Below are 25,095 nucleotides of genomic sequence, written 5' to 3'. Positions count from 1 at the left end.
CTGTTTGCCTAATTTCAATAGACATCAGAAGGCCTTTTCATAAAGCGCTGTGGACACATCGAAGCTCTAGACACCGGCAAGCACAGAGAATGGATGTGGATGCTTGTTTTGTTTTTTTTTTTCCAGCTTTTTCTAGAAACAAAGGGAGAGATGGATGTTGAGAAGGAAAGACAGACAGAAGATGTACCAAGGACAGACAGGAGAGCGTTAGTGCTGGGGAAAGAGAACAGTGATGATATTTATTTGTAATAACATGGTATAAGAAAATAACACATTGTGTTTGTTGCCTTGGAAATTAACAGAAAACTCTCCCTCTGATGTCTCATATCTCTTTTTTTCCACTCCCCCGCTGCCTCTCTTTGCTTCTCTCACCCGCCTGGTCTTGTTTTATGTCGCTCATCTTCCCAAGACCTTGACCAGACCACGCTGCTCTTCTCCCACCACATACCATTTTTTTTTAAAATGAACACACATACTTGGATCTTTCCGCTTAGTGTGTTCTTCCTGATTGTTGCAGGAAAATGAGAAAAAGTGTGTGCGTGTTTGTGTGACGTTGAAGCCATATTTCACAAGGTCAGGGCGAGAGCAGCAGACCTGAGTGGCTTCATTCTTGAGCTTGTCACATGAATCCTGAAGAGGGACAGATTAGCTGATAAGACAAGGTGTATGTGTGTGTATAATTCCACTCGGCCAGTGAAGATTAAATCTCGTTTCCGGGCTTCAATGTAAGAGACACATCCATCCTTTGCTCTACTCCCCAGGAATCACTTACACACCTTATCTATTAATGTTTCATCACTTTCTGTGTTCAAACTAAACTTTATACACAGATGTACACACTTCCTGTTACACAACAAATACAATATAGGCTATTTCAACAGGGGTTTCATGTGATGATGGGGCGTTTTGGGAAGTCTGACAAGAAACTGGAGTGACTTGGAACAAATGCAGTGACCACAACATTAAGGATACGCAGCGACACCTTAAAGCTCAACTGATACTGGATGTTTGAGGCGGATAGCGATATAAATATTTGAGAGTTCATGAGATCAATCTGCCAGCAGTCCTGAAACGAAAATGTAGTTTTCGGTCAGTCAGTTAATCAAGAAATCCTAGCTAAATGCATCTGCATGTTTTTCACCTAAACACAACACATAAACAAGCATTTAGAGATTTGGGACCAAGGTGTGTGATGAGCGGGACGTATTATAGTTTTTAAAAAATAAATGCAAAAAACTACAGAATTTGTATCTATACCAATTATAAACAACTACGACAAAGATTAACTAAAGCTGTGGTAAGGAAAAATAAGACTCAAATATTTAAAAAATACACTCAAAGAATTACAACTGTAACAAAGTTTACTGAACTTTAATTACATGTTGTAACATATCCAGTGTATGCTATAGGACCAAAACTACCTCTTTTTGCATTTGTAACAAAGGTTTGAGGTAGAAAAAGAAGCATTTTCTGGAGGTGAGCTGGAATAAAATATGCCCTGTGAAGACATTTTGTCCGTGCACAATAACAGAGCTACTTTTGGCGAAAAAGTACCCTCTGAAATTTCTGACCAAACAGACAAAAACATCAGAAGAAGATTGACAAGCAAATGGCAAAATTTTATATAAATATCTGAAATCTTGTCCTGTGAGCTGTAAAGCTGTTTGAGGTTGAATCGCCTTGCTCAAGGGGGTCCTCGGCAGGAGCTCAGTCACGCTCTTTGCCCTGTGTGTGTGTGTGTGTTTGTGTGTTTTCTGGTGAGCTGCCCGGCTCAGTGAATGGTAATTAGGTAGTAAAACCTCGGCTAATGGCTCAGTACTCTAGTCATGTTTTGACTGACTAGTGCCTTATTCACATGCGTTTGGCGCACACACACACACACAGACATATACAAGAACACTGCGGCAGGGGAATGAATTGTATTGGCAGCTTGGTCAGTCAAAGAGGCGCCGCTGGACAGACTTCGTGTGTGTGTGTTTGTGTGTTCCTTGAGGACTTCAGCCATTGAACTTGTCACGAATGTGACAGAAAAGCGTTTGATTACCACACCTGTGCTTGCTTGCTTTTCCGTTCAGAGCTTCTTTAGTTACATTAGAAAGTCTTTATGTGTGGTTTACATACATAAATTACACAAACCACGTGCACACACAAACAAACGCGCGCGCGCAAAAGTCTCGACGCTGTGTTGCTCTTAATAGGAAAAGCTGAGACAGATCATCCAAGCCAATCACCTTTCAGGAAGCAGGGATCAGCCAAACGCTCCTCAACTAATGGCCAAGTAACCTTCACTGACCTGGCTCTGCATCAAGAGACACACACACACACACACACACACACACACACACACACACACACACACACACACACACACACACACACACACACACACACACACCTCCTGTCTCTTTTGTCAATGCCGTTTTTTGCTCGTTCTGTTTTGAACAAAGCCCGTCTGCCTCTCTACTCCTCTCTCCAAACCTCCTTTTCTTCCCCTCCTCTTCCTGTCTTTTCTCTGTCTCTGAGTGGACTTTTTGTTTGCTCTTTTTTTATTGTCACACCAGACTTTTTTTTTTCGTTCTCATAATCATGTTCCATGATTAAGGAGCTTCCAGTTGGGCGTGTGAGAGCCATGTTTGTACTTGAATGGATGAATACACCTCTTGTGAGGTCGCTGTGGTCCGAGGCCATGCGTCAGATATTACATACAGAAAGATAACTTACAGGGCATGTCTGCATTAAGAAATCACTGGCAAACAGCATGTTTTCTTGATACATGCCTTCAACGCCCAAGTTTAGGCGAGGCACCTGCCAACGCAGTTAGTATGAATGTGTAAATGTACCTCTCTGCGTAATGCATACTTTATGTGTGCATGTCTATGTACATGTAGTTAGAATGCCCGATTTATTACTTTGTTGATTTGCGGTGCCTTTGCATCACTTTGTACTAGTCAAAGGAAGATTTAGAGAGAAAAGATTGATACCACTCTCATGTCTGTCCATTCAAGAGAAACAGTCCCGTGCATGAAGCCCCCATAAAACCACAACTTGTTCTTACACTTCAGTTGTTGTACAAGTTAAACAAACGTGTTAATTAGTGAGCTTTGCTGGTAGATGGATATTTTTATTTACCTTTGGACAGAGCCAGGCTAGCTGTTTCCCCCTGTGTCCAGTCTTTAAGCTAAGCTAAGCGTCTCCTGGTTCCAGCTTCATATTTAACAGACGGATATAAGGATATGGATCTTCTAACGTGTCAAAACAATCCTTTTATTACTCGATTAATTCAACAGAAAACTAGTTTACAGTTCTGGTAAGCTTTTAATTTTTTAAGGCATTATAAAACAACTCTAAGCCATGCTAGCAGCTCTCGGAGGCTGTATTTAGGCACAGTGAAGCTTTGAGTTAAATGCTAACATTAGCATGCTAAAAATGCTCACAGTGACCATGCTAAATTTGCTATTTTTTAGCATGTATGATGTTCACCATCTTGGTTGCCATACCTCAAGCCACGCAGCAAGCATGACTAAAAATGCAAAACACGCTGTGTTTCCAGCTTCTCACATGTGAGGTTTTCCTGCTTTTCTCCTTTTTTATGGTTATAAATTATGGATTTGTAGTGTTGGCCGGACAAAACGAGCACATTTCAAAACATCTCATAAGGTTCTGGAAAATTGTGGTGGGCATTTTTAACCATTTTCTAACCCCATATTGACTAAATGATCAATCAGTTGGTTGAAATAAGTAACTGAAACTGGAAGTAGTTGCCATTCACAGCCCTTCTTAGAGTTTTTTTTTTTCCAGGTTACACTGACATGAACCTCCTTTACTGTATCTTCTGTGTGTGCGTCTGCATATGTACATGCCTCTGTGTGAATGTGTTAGCTTGGCGGCGTGCCAGCTCCCTGTATAAGCATGATCCTGGCTACAGAGCGTTGATTGTGTGCTGTGGTATGGGATGTATGCCGGGCTAAGAGAGCGTCGGGGCGCTGCCTAAAAGAACGGAGCAGCCACCCACCAACCGACTGGGGTTACTGAGGGCACAGGAGGAGGAGGGAGTGTTTCCCTCCTTTCATACACCCCTCCTTATTTGTTCTCTTTTTTTTTCTCCTTCCTCACACACTTTCCCAGGAAAACATTTGAGCTTCTGTTTTTGCTTTATTTGAGTTTTTTGTGTGCCGTTTTCTGCGTTCTTCTCCCTCTTTTGTGTTTGTTTCCCAACCCTTTTTTCCGTCTCCTTCTACCATATAAATTTCTTTTCTCCTTACGCTCACACACATCTCTGCTCTGTCTTAGGTGATTGTCTTGATGTCAACCACCACTGCAGTGTTTTTCGGCATGTCTCCACCATGATCTATGTGTGTCTGACTGTGTGTGTCTCGGCGGGTTCGGGGCCATGGCATCCCTCAGATGCTACTTCTCTAACTGGGTTTGTCTGTAAAGAGCTTAGCACCGGTGGGCGTTGGAGAGCATTAAGCTGATTACTGTCTCCTAATGAGCCACTTCTCACATGGAGACTGTGTGTGTGTGTGTGTGTGTGTGTGTGTGTGTGTGTGTGTGTGTGTGTGTGTGTGTGTGTACCTCTGTCTGGCTAGAATATTGTTTGTTTATGTGGCTGCATGCGGTTTCAGTACATGTTGGTGGGTGTGTGTTGCATCTTGAGCTGTATTGGGGGTGGATGGATCAAGTGGAGAAGTTTCAGGAGATGAGAGGTGGTCAGAGTTGATCTCGGGGTCAGCTGAAGTGCTAACACTGTCCACAGGGTGAGAGTTAAGACTGCTGCAGAGGGGGGTTAAGTTATTCTCAGAGGAGCCGCCATGAAATCCCTTTTTTTCCCCCTTCCCTTGGGCTTTGCCTTGATCTGGCTTGACTGTTTAAATTGTGTCCAATTAAGTCATTTTAGACCAGGCGGCTGTTTTTGAATAACTCCTTACAACTTTGCAATGAAGTAAAGAAGGTGATCACATTCAGAAATGTTTTCATCATTTGTCTGGAACAGTCGACACAGGCTGTACCTGAATCTTTCAAGTCAAACTTAAAAGTTGCCAGTTTGGGCTGACTTGTTATGTCATAGCTGTTATGTACTAATATCACTGTGATTATTGTGTTATTAGTATATTATTCATGGCTTTATTACACCACAGAGCAACTCCCCACATTAAACTCCCTCAACAGCCTACATTTTACGTTTTACCTACAAGACGCACATTTTAGTTCCGTTAATTGTCCTCTGTGATGAGAAAACATCAGATTGGCTCATAGTTAAAGAAATAAAATGTTTGCTTCCTGGCTTTAATTTAGAAATAAAATTACAGCTCCAACTTTTGGAGGACTGGTCGTAGATAATACTGTAGGATGTAGTTCTGTTTCTTGAGTATTTCTTCTTTCACATCATTTGTAATTTGATTTACTGCTTTAAATTATTCATTTACAAGACACAAACGCTTTTCTTGTCATACTATGTAAGGTTATCTCTTAAAAACGGACGTCAACTTGTCAAGACACCAGGCGTTTTTCCTTCTGTATTGAACCTGCTCTGAGGGAAATTGTATCTGTGAGTATCTAAAAAAATGGACTACTTTAGCTGACAATAAGTAAGATATTACATTAGTTATATACTGAAAGGCCCTGCACACCCCCACAGGTATTTCAATTAATCTGGCTAATTACACTTCTAGTCAGGCTGAAGTTGTATGGGAATTACTCTCAATTGCCACTTTATTGGGTACACCTAGCAAAAATGTTTTAGGTTTATGATCCTCATTTTTATCAATGAGGGTAGACAAAATACTAGAAACATCTCTCAGGATGATTTAATACAGTTCAGCAGCGACAATGAAAATCAGAACCTTCATAAAGGTAGGATTTATTACACTGTTAGACTGCTTTGATTTTAGCTAGCTTTATCTGATAAATTGAGTGCACATTGTATGTACAGCTCTGCACTCTAGCTGTTTTAGCTAACTGTAGCTTCAGCGTTAGAAATTCATAACTGTTAAAGCTAGAGTCTAGGTTTAAAACAATGATATTATAAAACTGCTCAGTATCTGCCACTGAACAGCTACCTAGTTGCTGTTAATAGCTTCTGAAAATGAAACTTGTGTGTTTGCGTAGATACACCACTCTGTTGGTCTATTTGAACACTGAATTAAAAATAGGAATCTTTTCAAGTATGTTGTTTCTTTCTGTCTTAGCAACACCACAACAGTTTCTGGTTGATACAGCTTGCAGACTTTACTGTTAATTAATGTTAATGAGATACAGGTGATTCAGTTTGCCTGTGGCAGTTTCAGCTTTCAGCCTGTTAAAACTCATTTAGAGGACAGTAAAAAAAAATGCTGTCCAATAGGAATGCAGATCAAACCTATGACATAAAAGCCAGATTTTCAAACAGCTGACTTTTACTTACATAAAACCAGATGTTCATAATTACCTGACGATGATGGTTGAAGGTCAGACGACTCAGAGGTAATGGGTTTATGACAGCAGTAACCTGGAATCAACATGCTGTTTAAAGAAAAAAACTAAAGTAAGTATTTTTATTTATAGCTTTAGCAGACTGATCCTACAACATGGGGCTTGGAGAGATTTCTGCAAAGGAGAAAGTAGTGTGAGGATCATGGGACTAGTGGGGCCATCTATTAAGTTCATGCGGATTGCTCAACTCTGACTGCCTAGAGGGAAACTATAGGCTAAAGACACACAGCTTACATTTCAGTTACCTAATCCTGACACATCAACCAGGGTCCGTGTTCTCTGCAGCTCTCCTTAATGTGATCAGGAAGCCAAATTGAGAAAGACTTACCCCCTGGCTGTTCCCCTCAAACACACAGACACACACTTTGTCTAGCTATCTACATACAAATATGTATAAATTCAATATACAGCCCTCTCACCCGAACACTTTCCACAGTCGAGATAATTGAAATCTTCTTTATGGTGATCGAGAGAAAAAACAAACAGTCCTTTGACCCGCCTTATGTAACTCGTCGGTACAGATCGAATGAAGGGGCAGTGATGTTTGCTCACCGCTGCCATTATTGGCCTGAGAGCGGTCATTAACCTTTAGAGTGCTGCCTCACCTTCACGTCACCTCGGCGTCAGCACCGTAACCGGGCCTCGGTATTAGAACTAACAGCTTCCTGTGCTTTGCAGCATTTTCTTGATTAAATTGCACAATTTGGTGGGTGGGTGTGTGTGTGTTGTAGAGTCAGTTACGTGGAACCACATGTGCTTTCTGGCTGGAAATGATTTTCTTGGGATTACATAGAGTTCTTGCATCAGGAGACAAGTCTGCACCCTGTAGTGCTGAACCATTAGCCAATTTAATCAATAGTTGATTGACAGAAGAGGAATTAAACGCTTTTTAAAAATTCTTAAATGTTTGTTTACATTAATAAAAGTAATTTATTGTCGAATGTTTGCTGCTTTTTCTTTTGTTTTATATCCGAAAGCTAAAATATCTTTTAGCTTTAGGCTTTATAGGCTAAATAATTACTTTTAAAAATTAATTGACAGAATAATTGACCTTTCCTAATGATAAGCGATCTTACTACTCAACATTTGTGTTGATTTTTGAGACAATTGGTCTTCGGTTTCACATAAAAGTAAACCAAAGCAGCTTCTTATTTCTATATTCTATATCTGGCTGTTGACTGTGGATATAAGGTGTAGATAGCTAGCGTAAGGGAATGCTTACGCTAAAACTTCCAACTTTTAAAACACAAGAACCCTGTAAAAGGGTTTTAAATATGAACTTAATGGCCACAAATATTATATTGTGCTAAAAGGCTAGAGCAGGACAGAGCATGTTAAAGCAGACAAACACAAGGTTTAATCCACACTGCTTGTGTTGTGGGTTTAGGTAAATCTAAAAACGGCGCCCTCCAAACCCTTTTAAGGCCTAGTATCACTCTTATTAGAGAGCCATGCACACAAACAAATAATGCTTCAGAGGCATAAAACTGTATTTCTCCCAAATCTTATCAGTGACTCATCTGAAAGTCGATTTAAGACATCTTAGTTACTGACTTTGGCAGGAATGGTAGCAATTAAATTGAACAGCCCATAAATATCCACGGAGGACAACTTCATACCGCAAAACTAACAGGAATTAATTATAGAGTGAACCTGCGTCTTAGGAAATATACCACAGATGAGATGAATGTGTGTTCTCCATTTGGTCTTGCTGCAAACATCAGAGACAACTGCCGGCAGCAGGGACTAACATTAAATCCCGATCAGCTGATGATCAAACACTGTGGTGACACTGCTTGCAAAGGGTGAGTTCTAGTAGGAATGAACAAGACAGTTAAATACCAAATGAGAGCAACATATAAAGCCTGTCCAGCCTTAGTCTGTGGTTGCGTTTAATCAATCATAAGGCCAAACTTCCATCAGCTTTGAGGTGTTGGGAAAGAAAATAACTTTTCATTTGGATTCAGAAGCTATGCCCAGCTTTACCAGTCATGATTTATTATTCTTGCCACTCAAGCGATGTGTGCCAAATTTAAATGATGTGGAAACCACACCTGTCTGGCACAAACTGGAACCATCTCGTTTGACGGTTTGCGAGTGAATGACCGCACATATGCTTGAATTTCTCTGCATGTGCATTTGAGTGATCTAGGTGTTTCAGGTGTGTTTGCCCGCAGCGTGGACTCAAGCCTTGTATGTACTGCTGGCTGTATGTCAACGTGTTGTTCGTGAGTAGACATTGTCGTTTTCTTCTCCCTGCCTGGTAAACTTGATGTTCTGTTTCTGCTGCCCGGACAAACAACATCTCTGGAAATGAGAATTAATGCCCTCGCCCTTCAGCTCTCCACAGCTGTTAACACAATGTTCTTCTCCACTGCAGGCGTCACAGCGCCTAACCAGAGCATTAAAAGCCTCGAATCTGCAGAAGGAGAGGAAATGAAATGCGCACAACTCTCCTGTTTACTTATTAGTCATACGTGGTCAAGAACAAACAAGTCGAAATGACATGTGCAAGAGACGGAGTCGGGAGGCTCTATATATCTGTGCATGCGCACGCTGTGTTTACTGTTTATGCTCCCTGCTGAATTTCATTTGCCATTAATGGAATTGTTTGTATTCATGACCAGTTGTCATCCAGTGGAGCTGAAAGAAAGGTGACATGAGTTTTTGTTTGCACGTGTTCCCCCGTTGTGTGCGACAGGTTGATTTATATTTGTAGGTGTGAGCATGTGGTCGTCGTCGTCATCGTCGTCATCATCAGCACGTGTTTACGCTCGCCGCGTCCTAGCGACAGCGTGTCCCTTTCCACTGTGTGCTGATGATCCTGCAGCTAAAGGCTTTTTTGGAGTCCAGCAGTATCTGAATATGAATCATCACCTCCTGTCCAAAACAGCATATGGACACACACACACGCACAGGTATTGACCGACCATGCGTCATCATGCAGCTCATTTACATGACGTGGGGACTTCAGGTCCACCGGGATCTGACTTGATACACGTGTGAGAGAGAATATGGCTACAGAGAAAAATATCACATTGGGGTACTTTGTTTATTTGCACGATTTGAGTATTTGTTCGCCGTGTGCGTGCGTGCGTGCGTGCGTGTCTAGCCATAAGCTGTAGTAATGTGCTTGTGCAGCCATGACCCAAGCCAGCTACCACTGTCGCCTCGCTGCCCAGCTCTATTCCACACACACACGCGCGCATTACCCAACGGCTTGTGGTCCGTTGACTCATACATTACGCACCCGACCAGCGTGTCCTGGTGTTATTGTGCCGGACACTTGCAACCGTGTCTCTATTTAAGTCGTTTTCTTGTTTCAGCCCGTCTCCATTCTTGTCCCACTTTGTCAGAAATCCCACACAGAGCAGACATTAAAGGAACATACTTGTGGTTTTTGCGTGTCTTACAAATCACATGTACTTTACATCACAGCTTAGCATGGCGCAAAACATGGCTCGGGACCATCCTACTTCCAGGACGTGGTCTAACCATACACCCCAGTTGGTCCACTATGCTCTGCTACTGCCAGCTTGTTTACGACTCAGCTGCCACTCAGAAGTTTTGGATTGTGTGCAGTGCAAGTCACTTTGGATAAGCTTTTATCATCAGCTAAATAAATGTAATATTATACTGTTTATTTAATGTATTTTCACAACATTTTCCCACTATTACCAGACACTTGGGTTTTGTAATTCTTTGTAGTAAACATCAAACCTGCAGGAGTTTTTGTCCCAAGTCACATTATTTTGTGGGGTCGCTTAGTTAAACTGCACTATGCAGCAGGTTTTATCAAAAATAAATGCAGACTTTATGTTCATTATGATGGATTATAGAACTGAAGCAAGTATAAAGAGTGTGTCATTTGATTTAAATACTGAATGGAAACCAATGGCTGCTTGAAACTGAAGGAAAACTGCATCAAAAATCCAAAACAGTACCACTTACATTTGAAAATGGTCAGCAAACATTTCAAGTATGAGTATACGTAATTTAATCAATTCATTGTCCTTCTGTGACATTATGTCTTTTTGGTTTTGCTCCTGCACATTGGCTCTAAAATGAAAAGACTGTTGTTGTGTGGGGACCTTGTGAGGACTTAGGGGTTTAATTTCAGGGGTTTTACATCCATATTGGTTGACCGGTCTTTGTGGAGACGTGGCCATGTCATTGTCCTGCTGCACTGTTCAAAAATGCCATAAAAAGGAATATTACTCCTGCCTTTACAGTTCACCTTTAGTGCTGTTTTGCTCTACAGTTCTTTCTGAGGAAAATTTCTGGCTCAATAACTGGATGTAGAGATTTTCTGTGGGTTCACCCCACCGAGCGACCCTCCTTTTTCACATTCCATGTAGTCATTGTTAATACAAAAATATTGATTAGTGCAGATTTAAAGGTGGAACAGGAAGTCGGCACCTCTTGGTCATTTTTTCACTTCACATCCAATCTGGTGGAGTAGCGCAAAACAATAGAAAAAATGTGTGGCGGGGAGGCTAAAAACAGGATGGACATGGAGAATAGAAGAAGACTCTCTTGCTAAATGTATTTTACCTCCTGTGGAGACGAGGACAAGACGAGAAGCCTCGCTAGCTGAGCCTCCAGAAGTTTCCTAGATAAATATTTGCGGTGCTTGTTGGCCAAGTCTAGCTGTCTACCCACAGTCAGACACACACCGACTCACATATAGACACTCAACCACACCTTAACTCTAACTATCACACTCACACATATGACACTCCTGGTTATTCCCCCCTAAACCCAGAGCCCTTAATAAAGCAACATGTAACTTAATACAAATGGGGCATCTTATCTGATGTGTGTGCGTTTGTGCTGTTGCAGTATGAAGGGGCATGGGTGTCTATTAATAATTACACAATTCATCTTCAGACTGGAGCGAAGGCCAGAAGCTGGCACATGGACGCGCACTCGCAGGCACTGTGAAACACAGATTGGCATCAGTTTCTAAACACACGGGACATGATTTCCAAATGCAAACCAGATTCCACACTGTCAGCGAGTCCAGAGGTTTGTCAGTTGTTCTCTGTACCTTCTGACTCAGTGAAACAGTCAGACAACAAGGGTGAATCTGGTTTAATAGGTAAGTGAGGGCCACATTTATTATTTACAGTCACTTACTAGCTAATCTCAATAAACACACATCTGCATAGGAATGCAGAGTCTTTAGGACAGATTCTGGGATCAGAAGAGTTCTGGTTTCCAATTGTAGTCCAAGTATTGACCAATCACGTTTGAGCGGACTTTGGTTGCACATAGGTAAACAAAAGAGAGCAAAAGAGGCAGAACACATTGGCCGACATGCAATCTCAAAACCAATAGGCTGTCGTCTGACAGCAGTTTAGCTTTTAATCAGTCTCAGAACCCTGAAGATGGACTTTTGATTTTTTTTTTTTTCAAGAAACTATGTTTTATATTTCAATCCTAGGAAAACTGTGTTGCAGTTAAACCATTTAAGTATCATGGCATGCCTTTTATTAAGAAACTACTTCACTGAAGATTTATCTTTTCCTCAAAAGATATACCTTCCCGTCGAGATGTTCCAACTTTCCAAAAGTCAGATAATGTTCCCGACAGTAATGATGTGCGTGCTAACTCTTATGCTTATCTGACACAGTATCACGGTAAACAGATGTCTCAACAGCAGCTCTGTCGCTCAGCTGCCTTTCTTAAAGATGGTGCAACAGCTTCTTGTGTTTCATTTTGTTAATCGGAGCGAGCTGGCCACTGGGATTCCGGGAAAAGCCTTACTCTGAACTGAGGACCCCACCTGCTTATGCTATCACTCTGTATATCACTTCACTCAAGACGCCGCCTGTGTGTGTGTGTGTGTGTGTGTGTGTGTGTGTGTGTGTGTGTGTGTGTGTGTGTGATCGTTCTGGAGCACTACAATGGCAGAAAGTGGCCAAACTGGTGGAGCGACACAGAGAGAAATCGGTGGTCTGAGTCAGCAAACATTGAAAGTGTGTGTGTGAGAGACAGTGAATGAGATAACATTCCTCAAAACCCATTTGGCTTTAGCTCTGTGTGTCCTGTCCAGGGACAGGACGTCCCATGTCAGATTTCAGAACAGTAGCCAGTTTCTGTTACACAAGGATGCCCATATTTTAAAAGTTACATTTACAACTAAACCACTGAAGGACGTTTCTGCATTTGGGCTAAACTGTCACTGTACGGACATACAGGGAGGTGAAAAGTTGTGATTATTTTCATTATCTATCCATTTGAAGATTTTTTGTTGATTAATTGACTGTTAAGTCTCTAAAATAGCCCATCACAGTTCTAAGCTGTCATTAAAAGTCTCTGACCAACTGTCCAAAGATATTTAATTTACAATGATATAAAACAGAGAAAAGCAGCATTCTCACATTGAAGTGGCTGGAACCAGAGTCTGTGTTATGATCGCAGGTCGGAGCGGGGAATGACGTCACACCCGAGTTGACGGCGTTCCAGTTAAGGGGCCTTTCCGAAACTAGACCCTCGCCACTTCCGCTCCGACACGAGTGAACTCTGGTCGGAGTCACCCTCACAGCCAAATCGAGCTCCCTAACCCGCGTAGGGTTTAAATACAGCGACAACTTTCGGACGAACTACCCTCTCCCCACAGCGTAAATAGGATCTGACGTTATCGCTGCACTCACTGCTATAATATGCGTATCAAATAAATAACAGTTGTATAAAGATTCAGGATTGATGTTGAGGAAAAGTGTGTTTTTTACAATAACGAAACTGAAAGCATTTGTCATTCATTTTGTGTTTGTGTTCATCTCGAATATTTCTTTAAGAACATGACTTTATATATTTATGAAAAATGAATATTAGTATATTCTTTCATGAAAAGATTTGATATTCTTTATAAAGAAAAGCCTACATAGGCTATTTGAACCTCTTAATCTTAGCCTATATGAAAAATGTTCCATTCACAAATACAACATTTCACTATAATTTATACATTATATTGAAATAGCTTAGGTTAACTATTTTTCTTTAATGCCTTTGTTGCTTGTTACATGGTCTAATCCCCCTGTGTATCCCGTTGTGTCAATGTTGAATTATTCTGTTTATTGTAGGCTATTTTTGTTTTGTTTTGGAAGATTTTCGTATAAGATGAATATGATTCAATAAAGACAGCCTTTGTATTGTCTATCAGACAAGAGCATTTTTTTATTAAACACAATATAACCTTTGGGCTACATTGTTAACCTGTGAATAGTGACGTGACATGCAATGTTGGTGTAGTTTCGAAATAAAAAATCCTACATGTTAACCGGCAAAGTCACACGGAACGCAAATTGAAAGAAAGGTCCCCCATCATGCAGCAAAGGGTGTTACACACCTTCAACAAGCCAGCATCGTACCACTCCGCACTCATTGGTTTCGGATGGCCGTCATTGTGGCGGACCCTCCGCATGAACGCGCAAACGTAGTGGAAGTAGGTAGGGAGAGGGAGGAGCAAGCAGTTTCGGAAAGGCCCAACAAGTCGGGAAACCTCGCTCGGCCAGCTGTTTGTTGACAACAAGCCAGGTTAGCTATTGATTCGCCGGTTGATTTAAAAAAAAAAAAAACAACGCATTGTGTGGTATTTACTCACACTAAACACTGTACCAACACGTCCACAGACAGCTGTTGGACAGCACTTTGTGTAAGAACATTTATGAGTCACAATAATAAACAGTATAAACCACAGCTTTCACTAAGTGTTGATACCCCGACAGCCATCCTGGATCACAAAGTCGGGGCAGTGCAGACTTCCCAAGTCGGGATTCCGATTTAAGGGGGCGTTCCCTTTGAAATTTTGACCTTTGAACTCCGGAATTCCGACTTCCCATGTCAACTGGAACGCACCATTAGCTCCGTTGCAGTCTGTAAACCACCCACTACAAGACTGGGAGCATTTTAGAAAGCTTCCAGGTGCCCCCCCCCCCCCTCCTCCCACGCACACGCACACACACACACACGACAGCGACAGTGTAAGGTTCAGCTCGTGCTCCAGCAGCGTCCACACATTCTTTGTATATTTTGAAATTGCAAAAATCTTCTGCCACTTACAACCTAAGGCCCACATTCTCACCCAGTGTTCTGGCCGGATAACGAATGCAAACTGGACTTTCGCATTTTGTTCAAGGGTGGTCTAAAAATACTCAGATGTGAAGCTGCACATGGGCAGTGAATGTGGTTCTCCCACAGAAGTCCTTTTTTTTTTCTCCCCCTTTTTCTCCCCACTCAGCACTGCTGCTCTGTCTCTGTCTGTCTCTTCCTGTCCCCACACATTCCAGCTCCTCTGTGTGCCGTAACACACCCACCCAGTCTCTGCTACTGTGTCGCTGCATAATAAGACCTACCCTGCCGCCTCGTCCCCTTTGTTTTTACACTTGAAATATGCAGTCGTGTCCAGAAAACTGACAAAACGCAGACAGAAATTACAATATTTAATGGGTTTAAGCTTTTAATATGTCATGTAAAAATTGCTTGTGGCCTTTTCTCACTGGCTCACTTTTCCACCTTTCTCTTGAGAATTCATTAACGTCATAACGAGGTCTGGTGTGTGTTTGCACTATGTATCCTCAGAACACCTGTGGGGGTTTTTTTTCCCTTGCACCCCCGCACACACTGTTGTACACATTGCACACCTGCACACACACACACACACCCCTGCATAATAGCCTGTTAACGTTGTAGCTGCGGCGAGTGTGATTGACAGCAGCAGAGTTAAAGGCGGGATAGAGTGTGTACGTGAAAGTGCAATAAGCACACACAGCACTCGTCTTTCAACCCCACACAACCTGCTCTCCTCTGCCAACTGCGTAGTGTAATGTATGGAAATTTAAAGCTCGACATAAAGGGGAAATGTGCTGCGTTCGCTGTTCTCATAAGGGGGGCGTTTAAAACAATAAAAAGCTTCCAGTCGGACGTTTATGGGTGGGACCAGGGGATGTTGTCTAGTTATCACTTTAGCTTTCTGTAAAAGACAACATTATTAATGTGGTCGTGTTCTACACTTCCCAGAAGTCACGTGTCAGTCAAGCACGGTGGGATTACTGCAGGGCCTTCTTCCTCGGATTTTCCGTTGATGTGTTCAGTCTTGCCGATGATCGATGCTCACCCAGTAGCCGGCTCTCCTTGTATTTGTTCCAAACAAACTGCTGCTGTTCCTGCAAACATAATAGTCTTTTTGGCGGCTCCCGTGCCTGTTCAGGACAGCCGATCCAATTAATAGTAACATTGGTTTGGACAGTGGAAAAAAAACAAACATAAAAGGAATGTTTTGCAAATTTGTCACTGATTATTAACTCGGGCATCAAGCTAAAAAATGTCAACGTGGTCGCAGTTGTCAAATAAATATTAAGGTTTTCGTATAGTTTTACTATTTTGGATGTAATTTATTTTAATTATTCTCACAATTTCGTTGCTATGTTTTTATTTTTCTAAAAATGTCTTCACATCTGTTTATATCATCGGTGTATTTCAATTAAACTGGTTGAATGTATTCTCTCTTAGTTAGTTCCCTTCACAGTCAAAAGGAGTAAATGTGAAAGCTGGTACTCAAAGTCTGTTGTCTGACTATCAAATACTCCTTCCCTGTAGACTTTAAAGGTGATTTTAAAGTTTTAGGGTTTGCTATAATTAACTTGATTTTCATCATTAACGATCTGCAGATTATTTTCTCCATTAATCGACAAATTTGTCGTCTGAAAAAATGCCCATATGATTTCCCACAGTCCAAGGTCACATCTTCAGGTGTATTTTAGATGATTTATGAAGATATTCAGTTTATAAAACAGAGAAAGGCAGCAAATTCTAAGATTTGAGAAGCTGGAACCAGTTTGGCATTTTTGGCTTAAAAAAATGAAAACGATCTAATTAATAATAAAACTAGCTGCCAATTACTTTTCTGTTTTATTAATCAACTAACTGCTGCAGCTCTAATTCTAACCGGGAGCCATAGATTTACAAGGAACCAACACTTTTTCCCTTCCGATGTTTACGCAAGAACCTATTGAGCTTATGAAAAAACGTGTGCGTTAACTTGTGGAGGTTGTGACCAAGTGTGTTCTTTGGCTTGTGCACGAATCATCAAATCTGCTGTTCCGTTGGTCGGACCAGCTCAAAACAAAGAGTAATTGGTCAATGGAAGACTAGTAAAAAGGTTTTAGCTTAAGCATGGTCATACATGAGGAATGAAATGGAAGTATTTAGCAGTTTATTCATGTGGAACGTAATGATTGTTGGACCGCAGAGGGGGTCGTTTTAAAAGTTACTATGGATGTTTTGATACTTTTGTTTCACTGTGAATCTGGGTCATTGCAACCTATTGTGAATCCAAACTGACTACAGCTGCTGCCCCTCCACGAAGAAGCCATTTTTAAACTCTTTACAGCCACCTTTGAAGCCCACAGGAGGCAACTGTTTGATACTCAAAGATAGATTTTTGGGTGGAGTATCGCCTGAATCTCATTGTCTTCCACAGACGTCCCGGATTCATGACTAACGAATAAGTACTGCGAAATCAGACACATATCATGTGGTCACACTGCAAACATTATATCTTCATAACCGACAGACTCTTTGGCGTCATTGCTAGAAATTAAATGAGGTGACACAGGAGCTATCCTGCTGCTTCAGTCTGCCGGTGTTCGTTCTGTGTATCTGCAGCTGTCTTTGACGTTGAACCCCGGCTCATGTTGCGCAGTTGTACGTCTTACCCACTTTCCTGCTTGCAGGATATATGATTTAATGGAATCAAGTGTAATAACAGCAAGAGCTGAAGTTACTGGCAGGAAAAATTGCTGCCATCGCGGAAACAACTGGGATTGGAATTGCTGGGATTTTTACATCCTTATTATGGTACTTTCCAGGATAAAGTTCTTTGCTTCCTTGAATGTGTAGGTCGGAGGTCAGGGTTAGCTACATAGCTGCTCCCTTGGAGCTGGAAGGAATCTGGTATCATGCACAAAGACATCTCTGCAGGTTGGATGCTTGCTGACGTGGCGCTTGACTCCTGTGGTTTATTGCCTGAATGCAAAGCACATATAGGTAGATATAGAGAACACCACGGGGATTTCTAGTTATTCTCACTCGTCTTTTCCCAAGTAAAGTCTGTAGAACCACAGCAGACGCTTTCTGTTCTGATGCAGGTTGGTTGCTTTTAGTGCTGTTTTGTCTTTCACCAGCTTCTCATTTCATGTATTGTGACCATATGATGGAGTCTAATGTCCCTGGTGTAGGTCTGCCCACTTTCCTTTAAACTAAAATATGATTTAACCCAAAGTGACTGAGTGACCAGTGCACTCAGTGACTCACATCATGTTGCTTAGACCAGCTCTGTGTCTTGTGGGAGCCGGGGCAGCATGAAAATGACAGGCCGACACACTCAATTTACGACCGGAGAACAGGGTGGCTTTCAGTTTTAAGCAGCCCTCGATTGAGACATCACATAGACCCAGACTCTCCTAATTACACACAAACTCACACACACACACCGAGGCAGCTAGAGTTATTGGCTAGACACGGACTGCGGAGGCAGATAGCCTTGTCTAACCTCTCCATTTAAACAGTGTTTAAACACAAAAAAAGGGGGAAAAGACAAGCACACATACACTCACACAATCGTTACCACGGCCATTATTACATCGATCTGCCCACAGACGAAGAAATGATGCAAGGAAATGAATGAGATTGATAGACAAACCGCCAAGGGAGGGTCAGACTGATGGAAGAGGAAGCTCAGGGGAAAATAAGAAAGCAATATCTGATGAGAGTGGGAACGTTTCCTGTGCATGAGAGAGTGCATGTGAGTCTGTGAATTAGGATGAGGCACTGGAGAGTTGTTTAGCATGTTCCCCCTCTATAATTTCCCATGTCTGTGTTTGGGGAAAGGTCATCATTAAGTGAATGTCATCCGCATAATTATAGTATCTTCCTCTGTATATGTGTGTGTGTGTGTGTGTGGCCATGGCAGTGCACCAGTGCGTGTCCAGCCTGTCTCCTCCGGTCCCTTTGGTTGGCTGGCTTGATTGTTTGTGTTGCTGTTTTCGAGCTGGCTGCCTGAATGACTGAGCCGCTTCGCTCCGCTTTAGGCCGTCATGGCTTGGCCGGCTGGCGGGCACCGTCTGTACTGAGGGGGGGACTAAATATAGCTCACTGCACCAGGATGAAGACAAACTGGAGAGAGAGAGAGAGTGGGAGGGGCGTAAATATAGAGTACCCTCATGCAATTAGAGAGTCAAGTGCTGCTGGGAAATTTTAGGGAAAGAGGGACAGGGAACTCTCAGCCTGTTCTCTTTACTAGCTTTGTGCATTTGTTATTTTGGCTGACGGCAGCCTGAGTGCCTTTGGTGTGAGTCATCACATCTGACAGAAAGTAACCCAGTTTAAAGGGCATCGACTAATCTTTATAGTTGTCATGATCCTGCTGTTATGCAAACAGTAGAACCCACTATTTTGCATTTTTCACTCACTCTCACTCTGTAACATACATGACAAAACCTTTACAGGCGTGACAAAGCAATTATACTGTAATCATGCTCAACAAGGTCCTAATCTGAACTGTAGCATGAGCTCGTCATTGATTTAAAAAGCCACCACAGTCACATTGAGAGAATTCAGTCCTAAATTTCTGACACAGAATTTTGACCCAGGCCCAAAATGAATTAGGCAATGATAGTGTCGTAAATTCTTGGTGTGACTTGGCCAAAAGGCATAGCAAACTACACGTCTGTCCCATCATAGCTTGCCGTCTTTCACAACTCGCATGGCTTACATTCTGTAGGTGATCAGGACGTAGGGGGCCAGCAACAACAATGTCATTCCTCCCATGTATGTTTGCAGTTGTATGCATGGGAAAGTGCACCGTGCTCCTGTGGGTTAACATCACTCAACCTGTGATAGAAGTTGTCAAACTAGATAAGAGACGGTAAAAATAGTGTTTTTGTCAAGACATCGTGAGGCTTTCAGCTGTCCTCCACTATGTTACAGTACGTGACATGAAACGAACAATTGTTGGCTCCCAGGGCTCCCACACCTTACGCCTGTTGTGTCTTTGGAAGTATCCTACTATTTTCAATTGGCTAGCAAACTTTCTTTGCCCAAAATAGCACAGTTTATGGGGGCCTTAACGGCTGGGGAAGACTGTTGATGCGGGCAACTCTGGCAATGGAAAGGTGTTGGGGGAGGTTGGTTTCAGGCGCCGTTCAGCGATTCCAAACACTTTGTTTAAAGCACGCTTACCCCTTCAGCTGTCGGTGGACATGTCCCACAAATCCACCGTTAGAACCACTATTTTTGACGACCAAAAATTTCACGATTCCCTCAAAATCACACAGTGGTACACGAGCCGTAAAAACGAGCAGATGGCTCCCTGGCGCCATGTGTTTCTTCTGCTCCCTCTACTCTGGAGCAGAATTACCATTAATTCTGCATTTCTGCTTAATCCAATCAACTGTGCAAGCAAGACCACGAAAGACTGACATGTGCGGGTGAGACTCGACCTTTTGAATTATTACAGTAGTGGCGTTTGCCTGACGATACACACCTGTGTGCTCTCATATCCAATGTCATGTGTCATGCTGAACTTGCCGGAAAAACCTTTTCTGGATCTCTCTTCACCCTCGTGCTTACACACAGACACACTTGACTCTGCGCCTGCAGCAATAGGTGTCCTCACTTTCTCCTTCCTCCGCTGTTCCCTTTATCACTTTCTTCCTGTCTGTGTTTTTTTTCACTTTATTTAGCTCTATTGTGTATTCCTGTTGTTCGTTTTAGGGTCACCGTGTTCCCAGTCTGATAAGCAGACACTGATATCTTACATTTGATATTAGAATTAACCTGATAAGCAGCAGACGCCGTATGTACATGTAAATATTTATTTCTTGTTCATATCTGGGTTATTGTTTGTTCTGCATCTTACCAAACCGTTTCCTTATTTGCTGTCTCTTTTTCTTCCAGAGTGCTGATGTCAGTGTGTCGTCCTTCAGGAAACAATCTGGTACCGCTCAGAGAGCCTCAGAGCTCCGCCTGTTCCTTTTGTGACAACCAATCACACCGAGAGAGCAGCTGGATCGTACACACCCCTGAAGCACTTTGATAGAGATTGATTGAACGCATTTTTTTTCTCCTTCACTTTCATCTTGTTGGTTATGGAAACCAATGGGGATGTGTGCCAAATGACGTTCTTGAAAAAGCCATTTGCTGCTCTCATTCCTTGAGTGAAAGCCAATCAGAGAAGGGTACAAAAAAAATTATGGAGATCGGAGAGAAAAACTCATAATCATTACGACTGGTGGCTGACTAGTGTATGAAAAAGAAAATAAAAACAATTATATATCAGCTCAAAAAGTGCCTCATTTTCAGATTGTAGCCATTTTACGAAGAACTCCAACTTAGCCTCAACTAACTGAGGCACTGGGTATTTTTTTGTGCTTGATTTGATGTAGTTACAACAAAAAAAACAGCAGAAGATATAAAGTGGGAAGCACTGGTGTGAGCTTTTGCCGCGTTCATGTCACATGGGATGAATTGCAGAAAGATTCCAATGTTAATATGTGAGCAACAGTTTTATGATTACAGAGTTGGTCGTGTGAGGGTTAAAAATACTACGCAATGGTCAATTTAACACTGTATCCACAAAATTTGGGCTTATTTACCTTGAATGACAGACTCTGGCTCACATGTTGCATTCTTAAGTATTTCGACTACATTTGTTTGTCATTGCGCGCCAAGTTGGATATAAAACTCTTAACATTCATAATTCATAACTTGGATGTAGACAAGAACAACATTTACAAGTCGAAACCTGGAAATCACAATAAATCTGATATGACATTAATGCAGCATTTTCACTAACATTAATAATGATAATGGTACTAGCAATCTGCTGGCCTTCCTGTCTACTGTGAGAAATATTAGCGTAGCCGCTGTTAGCACTCTGCTCACTATAACTAACTTGCGCTGCTTTTGTTCTGTCAATCCTCGTTTTCTCTTTCTTCTGACTTTTTAACAGAGCCACACACCTGAAGTATTAAACACACGTGCTTGAAACAAAAGGCACTTGTTGCAGGGGATTCAGTAGCTTGCTAGTAAGCTAAAGCCAGCTAGGTCAGATTAAGATATTAGCATCGAGCCAGGACGTAAATTAACTGTCCTGCTGACAACAGCTCAGAGCAAGACCCCTGATATAGAGAAAAGCAATCCCATTAGTGCTATTAGCTCCAGACACGTATGTCTCACTTAATCTTCTTCGTCTCAGGATGCTAAATAACATACAGTACATACAGTAGAGGATAGAGACCCTATCTATAGCCATGCTTATGCTAGCTCAGCACACTGATTTTAGCGCCGGAAAGCTAGTCAAGTTTTTATTTCAATACTGTCAGTATGAAATAATAAATGAAACTGCTAATCTGTTCTCAGTCTTTTATACGTTAAGTTAGCAAACATTTTAAGAAGAACGACTTTACAGTTTTTAATTTTCAAACTGGTTGAATTGAAAGTGATTTGACCCTTAATCCTTCTTCTAAGACTCTTTGTTTCTGTCTCCCTACTTTCTGTCTTTCGCTTGGCTCTTACTTTAATCTCCGCTATGCATCAGCACTTAAGTGCCTGTCTATCCTTTTTATCTGTCTGTGTCTCTGCCCCGTCTTAGCAGCTAGCACTAAATAGGGCTGTCCTAGCAGGAAATATCAAGTCTATTTTTGGCTGTTTTGGCTGTACAGTTCTCATAAAATAACTTGTTTATGTTTGTTCGGTGTGACAATGATCTATCAGATGACTTGACCGACAGCCATGGCACTAACCGGAGGACTTTCGGACTGTTTCTCTTTGCCGCTAATGGAGGACTTAATTGTCGCAGGGCTATCCGTGCCAAATCCCTACAACAACAAAAAAAGACTAAGCTCCGACAGCACCTCAAGAAGCAACCTTCAGCTCCCAAATCTGGACTTAGTGCTTTGTTTTGTTTTAAAAATGTAATCTTTTGTGTTCCCCCGTTGTTTTATTTGCAGTGTGGGGGAAGAAACTGTGACATATCTCGCCTCGCATTCTGCTTGTGACGTGACTCTCGGAGATGAAGGTCATAGTGAAGACTTGCGTATGCTTTAACCTTGAATTTGCCTACAAGTCTGACCAGAGGAGAAAAGAAATGTATGACCAGAGAGAGAGAAAAGGCCACCACGGAAAACGACAACAAAAACCTAATGTTAAATACATGTGCATCTATGTAGCTATAAATTGTACTCGTGTGTTTGTCTGTCTGCCTGCCTTGGGAAGTTCATGAACTTTCCCATTCTGGTCACATGACTGTCGGGGGGCCTAGAGCATAACAATACAGCTTTATTATGAGCAGATTGGGATCTGGGGTTGGAATTGCCACTAATAGCAGTTACAAATGTAGAAGTGGAAAAGAAACAATTAGACTTCAAACCAGATTCAGCACATAAATCCGTGCTTTCATGCAGACTTGCAGGCAAACACATGAGGATTAGTTGAAATGTTTCTAATGTCTTTTGGAGATGTTCTCGTGTTGAAACTCGGCAGTTTTCAGCAAAACACAAATGCTCGAGGGTACTTGTAGTTTAGAAAGAAAGAAAGAGCGCCCAAACTGACTTGCTTACACTATCATCCTGCCATTTAGAGCCCTGTTCACGCTCTGAGCATCTCATGAACTTTTGAAACAAACGTTTTTTACTTTATCAAATCTGCCTGCAGTCTGGAAAATCCTTTGACTGTTTGTGGCGAAGTGCTCGATGGTCACAGCCACCTGTGATTAAAGTTCTTTTGGGAAAGCTCAGCCATTCAAGACTTTTAAGTAGCTGTATGATTTAATTCATTGCGAGTTTGGAGATGTTCATAAAATGTGCAGGAACGTGTTGCTGCTGTTCTAAATTGTTATGTCTCTTGCTCCTGTTCCCCTGAGGGATGGTACTGAATGGGAATATTGTGAGATTTGCCATTGATGTAGACACAGTTTTACTTCTGTTGCTTAAGAAAAAAAAAAATCTTGACTAAAAGGAAAAAAAGTCAAACAACAAAAGGACTTGTGGTTTCTTTTGTTTCTCTGACTGACTGTTTCCTTTTTTGGTTGCTGTCATGTGGATGATTGTTGAAAAAGTGACAGGCCTAGGACAGAAAAATAAAAGCGCTACTGATTTTAAGAGGGGGGGGGGGGGCAGCACACTACAGTTTACGGGCTGAAGCATGTGTGAGCATCTGCATGAAATGCCACAGACGCAGGCAGCCTCATGCCCCTCACACACTCGCCACCTTTGACTCACACTCGGAAAGGCTGCGATCACAGTGCAGATGTCACACTGTAATGTGGAAAAGCCTTTTTAGTTAGTCCCATTCACCACACCCATTGATAAGATCATTTGCACTCAACGTTGGCAGGTTGCCAGCAGAGTTTATCACTCATCTTACTGGTAATTTGACCAACATGGTGTTTGCAGGGTGAGCTCAAAGGCCTCCCTGTCTGTCTGATTTGATACTACCCTCTCACTCAACACTCTGTATAATTAACCACGCAGGTTTTTTTTTAGGCATGATAAACCTGTGCATCTTATTGTTAACATGTATGGGATCTTGTGTCATCCTCATCCACAGATGGCCAAGTAACTCAACCCAAGCTGAGGCACCGTAAGAATTAATAGAAATGAGAACACACACACATCAGGCCTGCACCTGCAGATCCTCTCACTTTCCTTAGTGAATAGAAATAAGGTTAGTTGAACGATCCAAACCTTGGTTACACCTGTGTAAAAGAAGAAGCCCCCACACCTGAAGGGTTACTGAAACCTACACTCTTTACGGCTCATGTTCTCTTAACACTTGTTCACTTTTTTCCCCATAATGCACCGGCACAACCAGTGCTTCTGATTCCATGGCTGACTTTTACAATTATTGGCGAGAATGTGCCTCATGAAACATTTTCTCACGTTAAGGTTTTTATGAATGAATGAACTGATCATGAAAAAGTCAACTCTTTTCCTTGTGATGCAGCCTTGGGCAAGTGGGGAAGTTGTAAATCCACCAGAGTTACATTTAAGACTGAGCTTTCATTCTTTGGTTGATGTGAGAAGATAAACTAACATCTGACCCACGCTCTCAATCCCAGCAAAGGTCTGTATGTACACATGGAGCAGGATGGAAATGTAAAAGCCGTATCAGCTCTGTTCTTGGATGAGGAGAGAATGGAGGAGGCGGGCGAAGGGGCACAGCTGCCATCTGGTTGTCGTGGTGACATGCAGCAACAATACCCGCCATCGGCTGCGGTGGCAACATCTCCAGGCGAGAGGAGGAGGGGTGCTGGATGGGAGCCAAGGCAAGGGGACGCTAAGTTCATTTGGAGAGAGGTGCGCTGGATGAACACCAAAAGGTGGACCTGTTGTGTCTGAGCGGGCGGGTCCAACATCTCCTGATTTTGAGTATGTGATACTGTATCTTTGAGTGCAAACACACCTACATGTGCCTATTGGCACACAGCAGCAGACAGACTCAGTAACCTTGCTTATTTCCACACTGCAGGGTGGATACGGGAATACTTGCACAGGCGAATGAATCCAATACAAAAAAACACATTGAGTAGCTGTTATGGAGCTTTTGATCATATTACAG

General features: G+C 42.1%; 1 protein-coding gene across 1 annotated transcript in view; it reads left to right on the top strand.

Moving 5' to 3' along the window:
* The window catches only part of si:ch73-335l21.1 (insulin receptor substrate 1-B), a 46,082-nt gene extending 22,567 nt beyond the window's left edge, over positions 1-23,515 (top strand). The window contains exon 4 of the mRNA XM_046064339.1: positions 20,434-23,515. Within this exon, the coding sequence (XP_045920295.1) occupies positions 20,434-20,441 (8 nt within the window). The 3' untranslated portion in view covers positions 20,442-23,515. The remainder of the gene's footprint in view (positions 1-20,433) is intronic.
* Positions 23,516-25,095: the final 1,580 nt, after the last annotated feature.

Source organism: Micropterus dolomieu, linkage group LG12 (assembly GCF_021292245.1).
Source record: "Micropterus dolomieu isolate WLL.071019.BEF.003 ecotype Adirondacks linkage group LG12, ASM2129224v1, whole genome shotgun sequence".
NCBI lineage: Eukaryota > Metazoa > Chordata > Actinopteri > Centrarchiformes > Centrarchidae > Micropterus > Micropterus dolomieu.
This window is presented reverse-complemented; position numbering and strand designations above follow the sequence as displayed.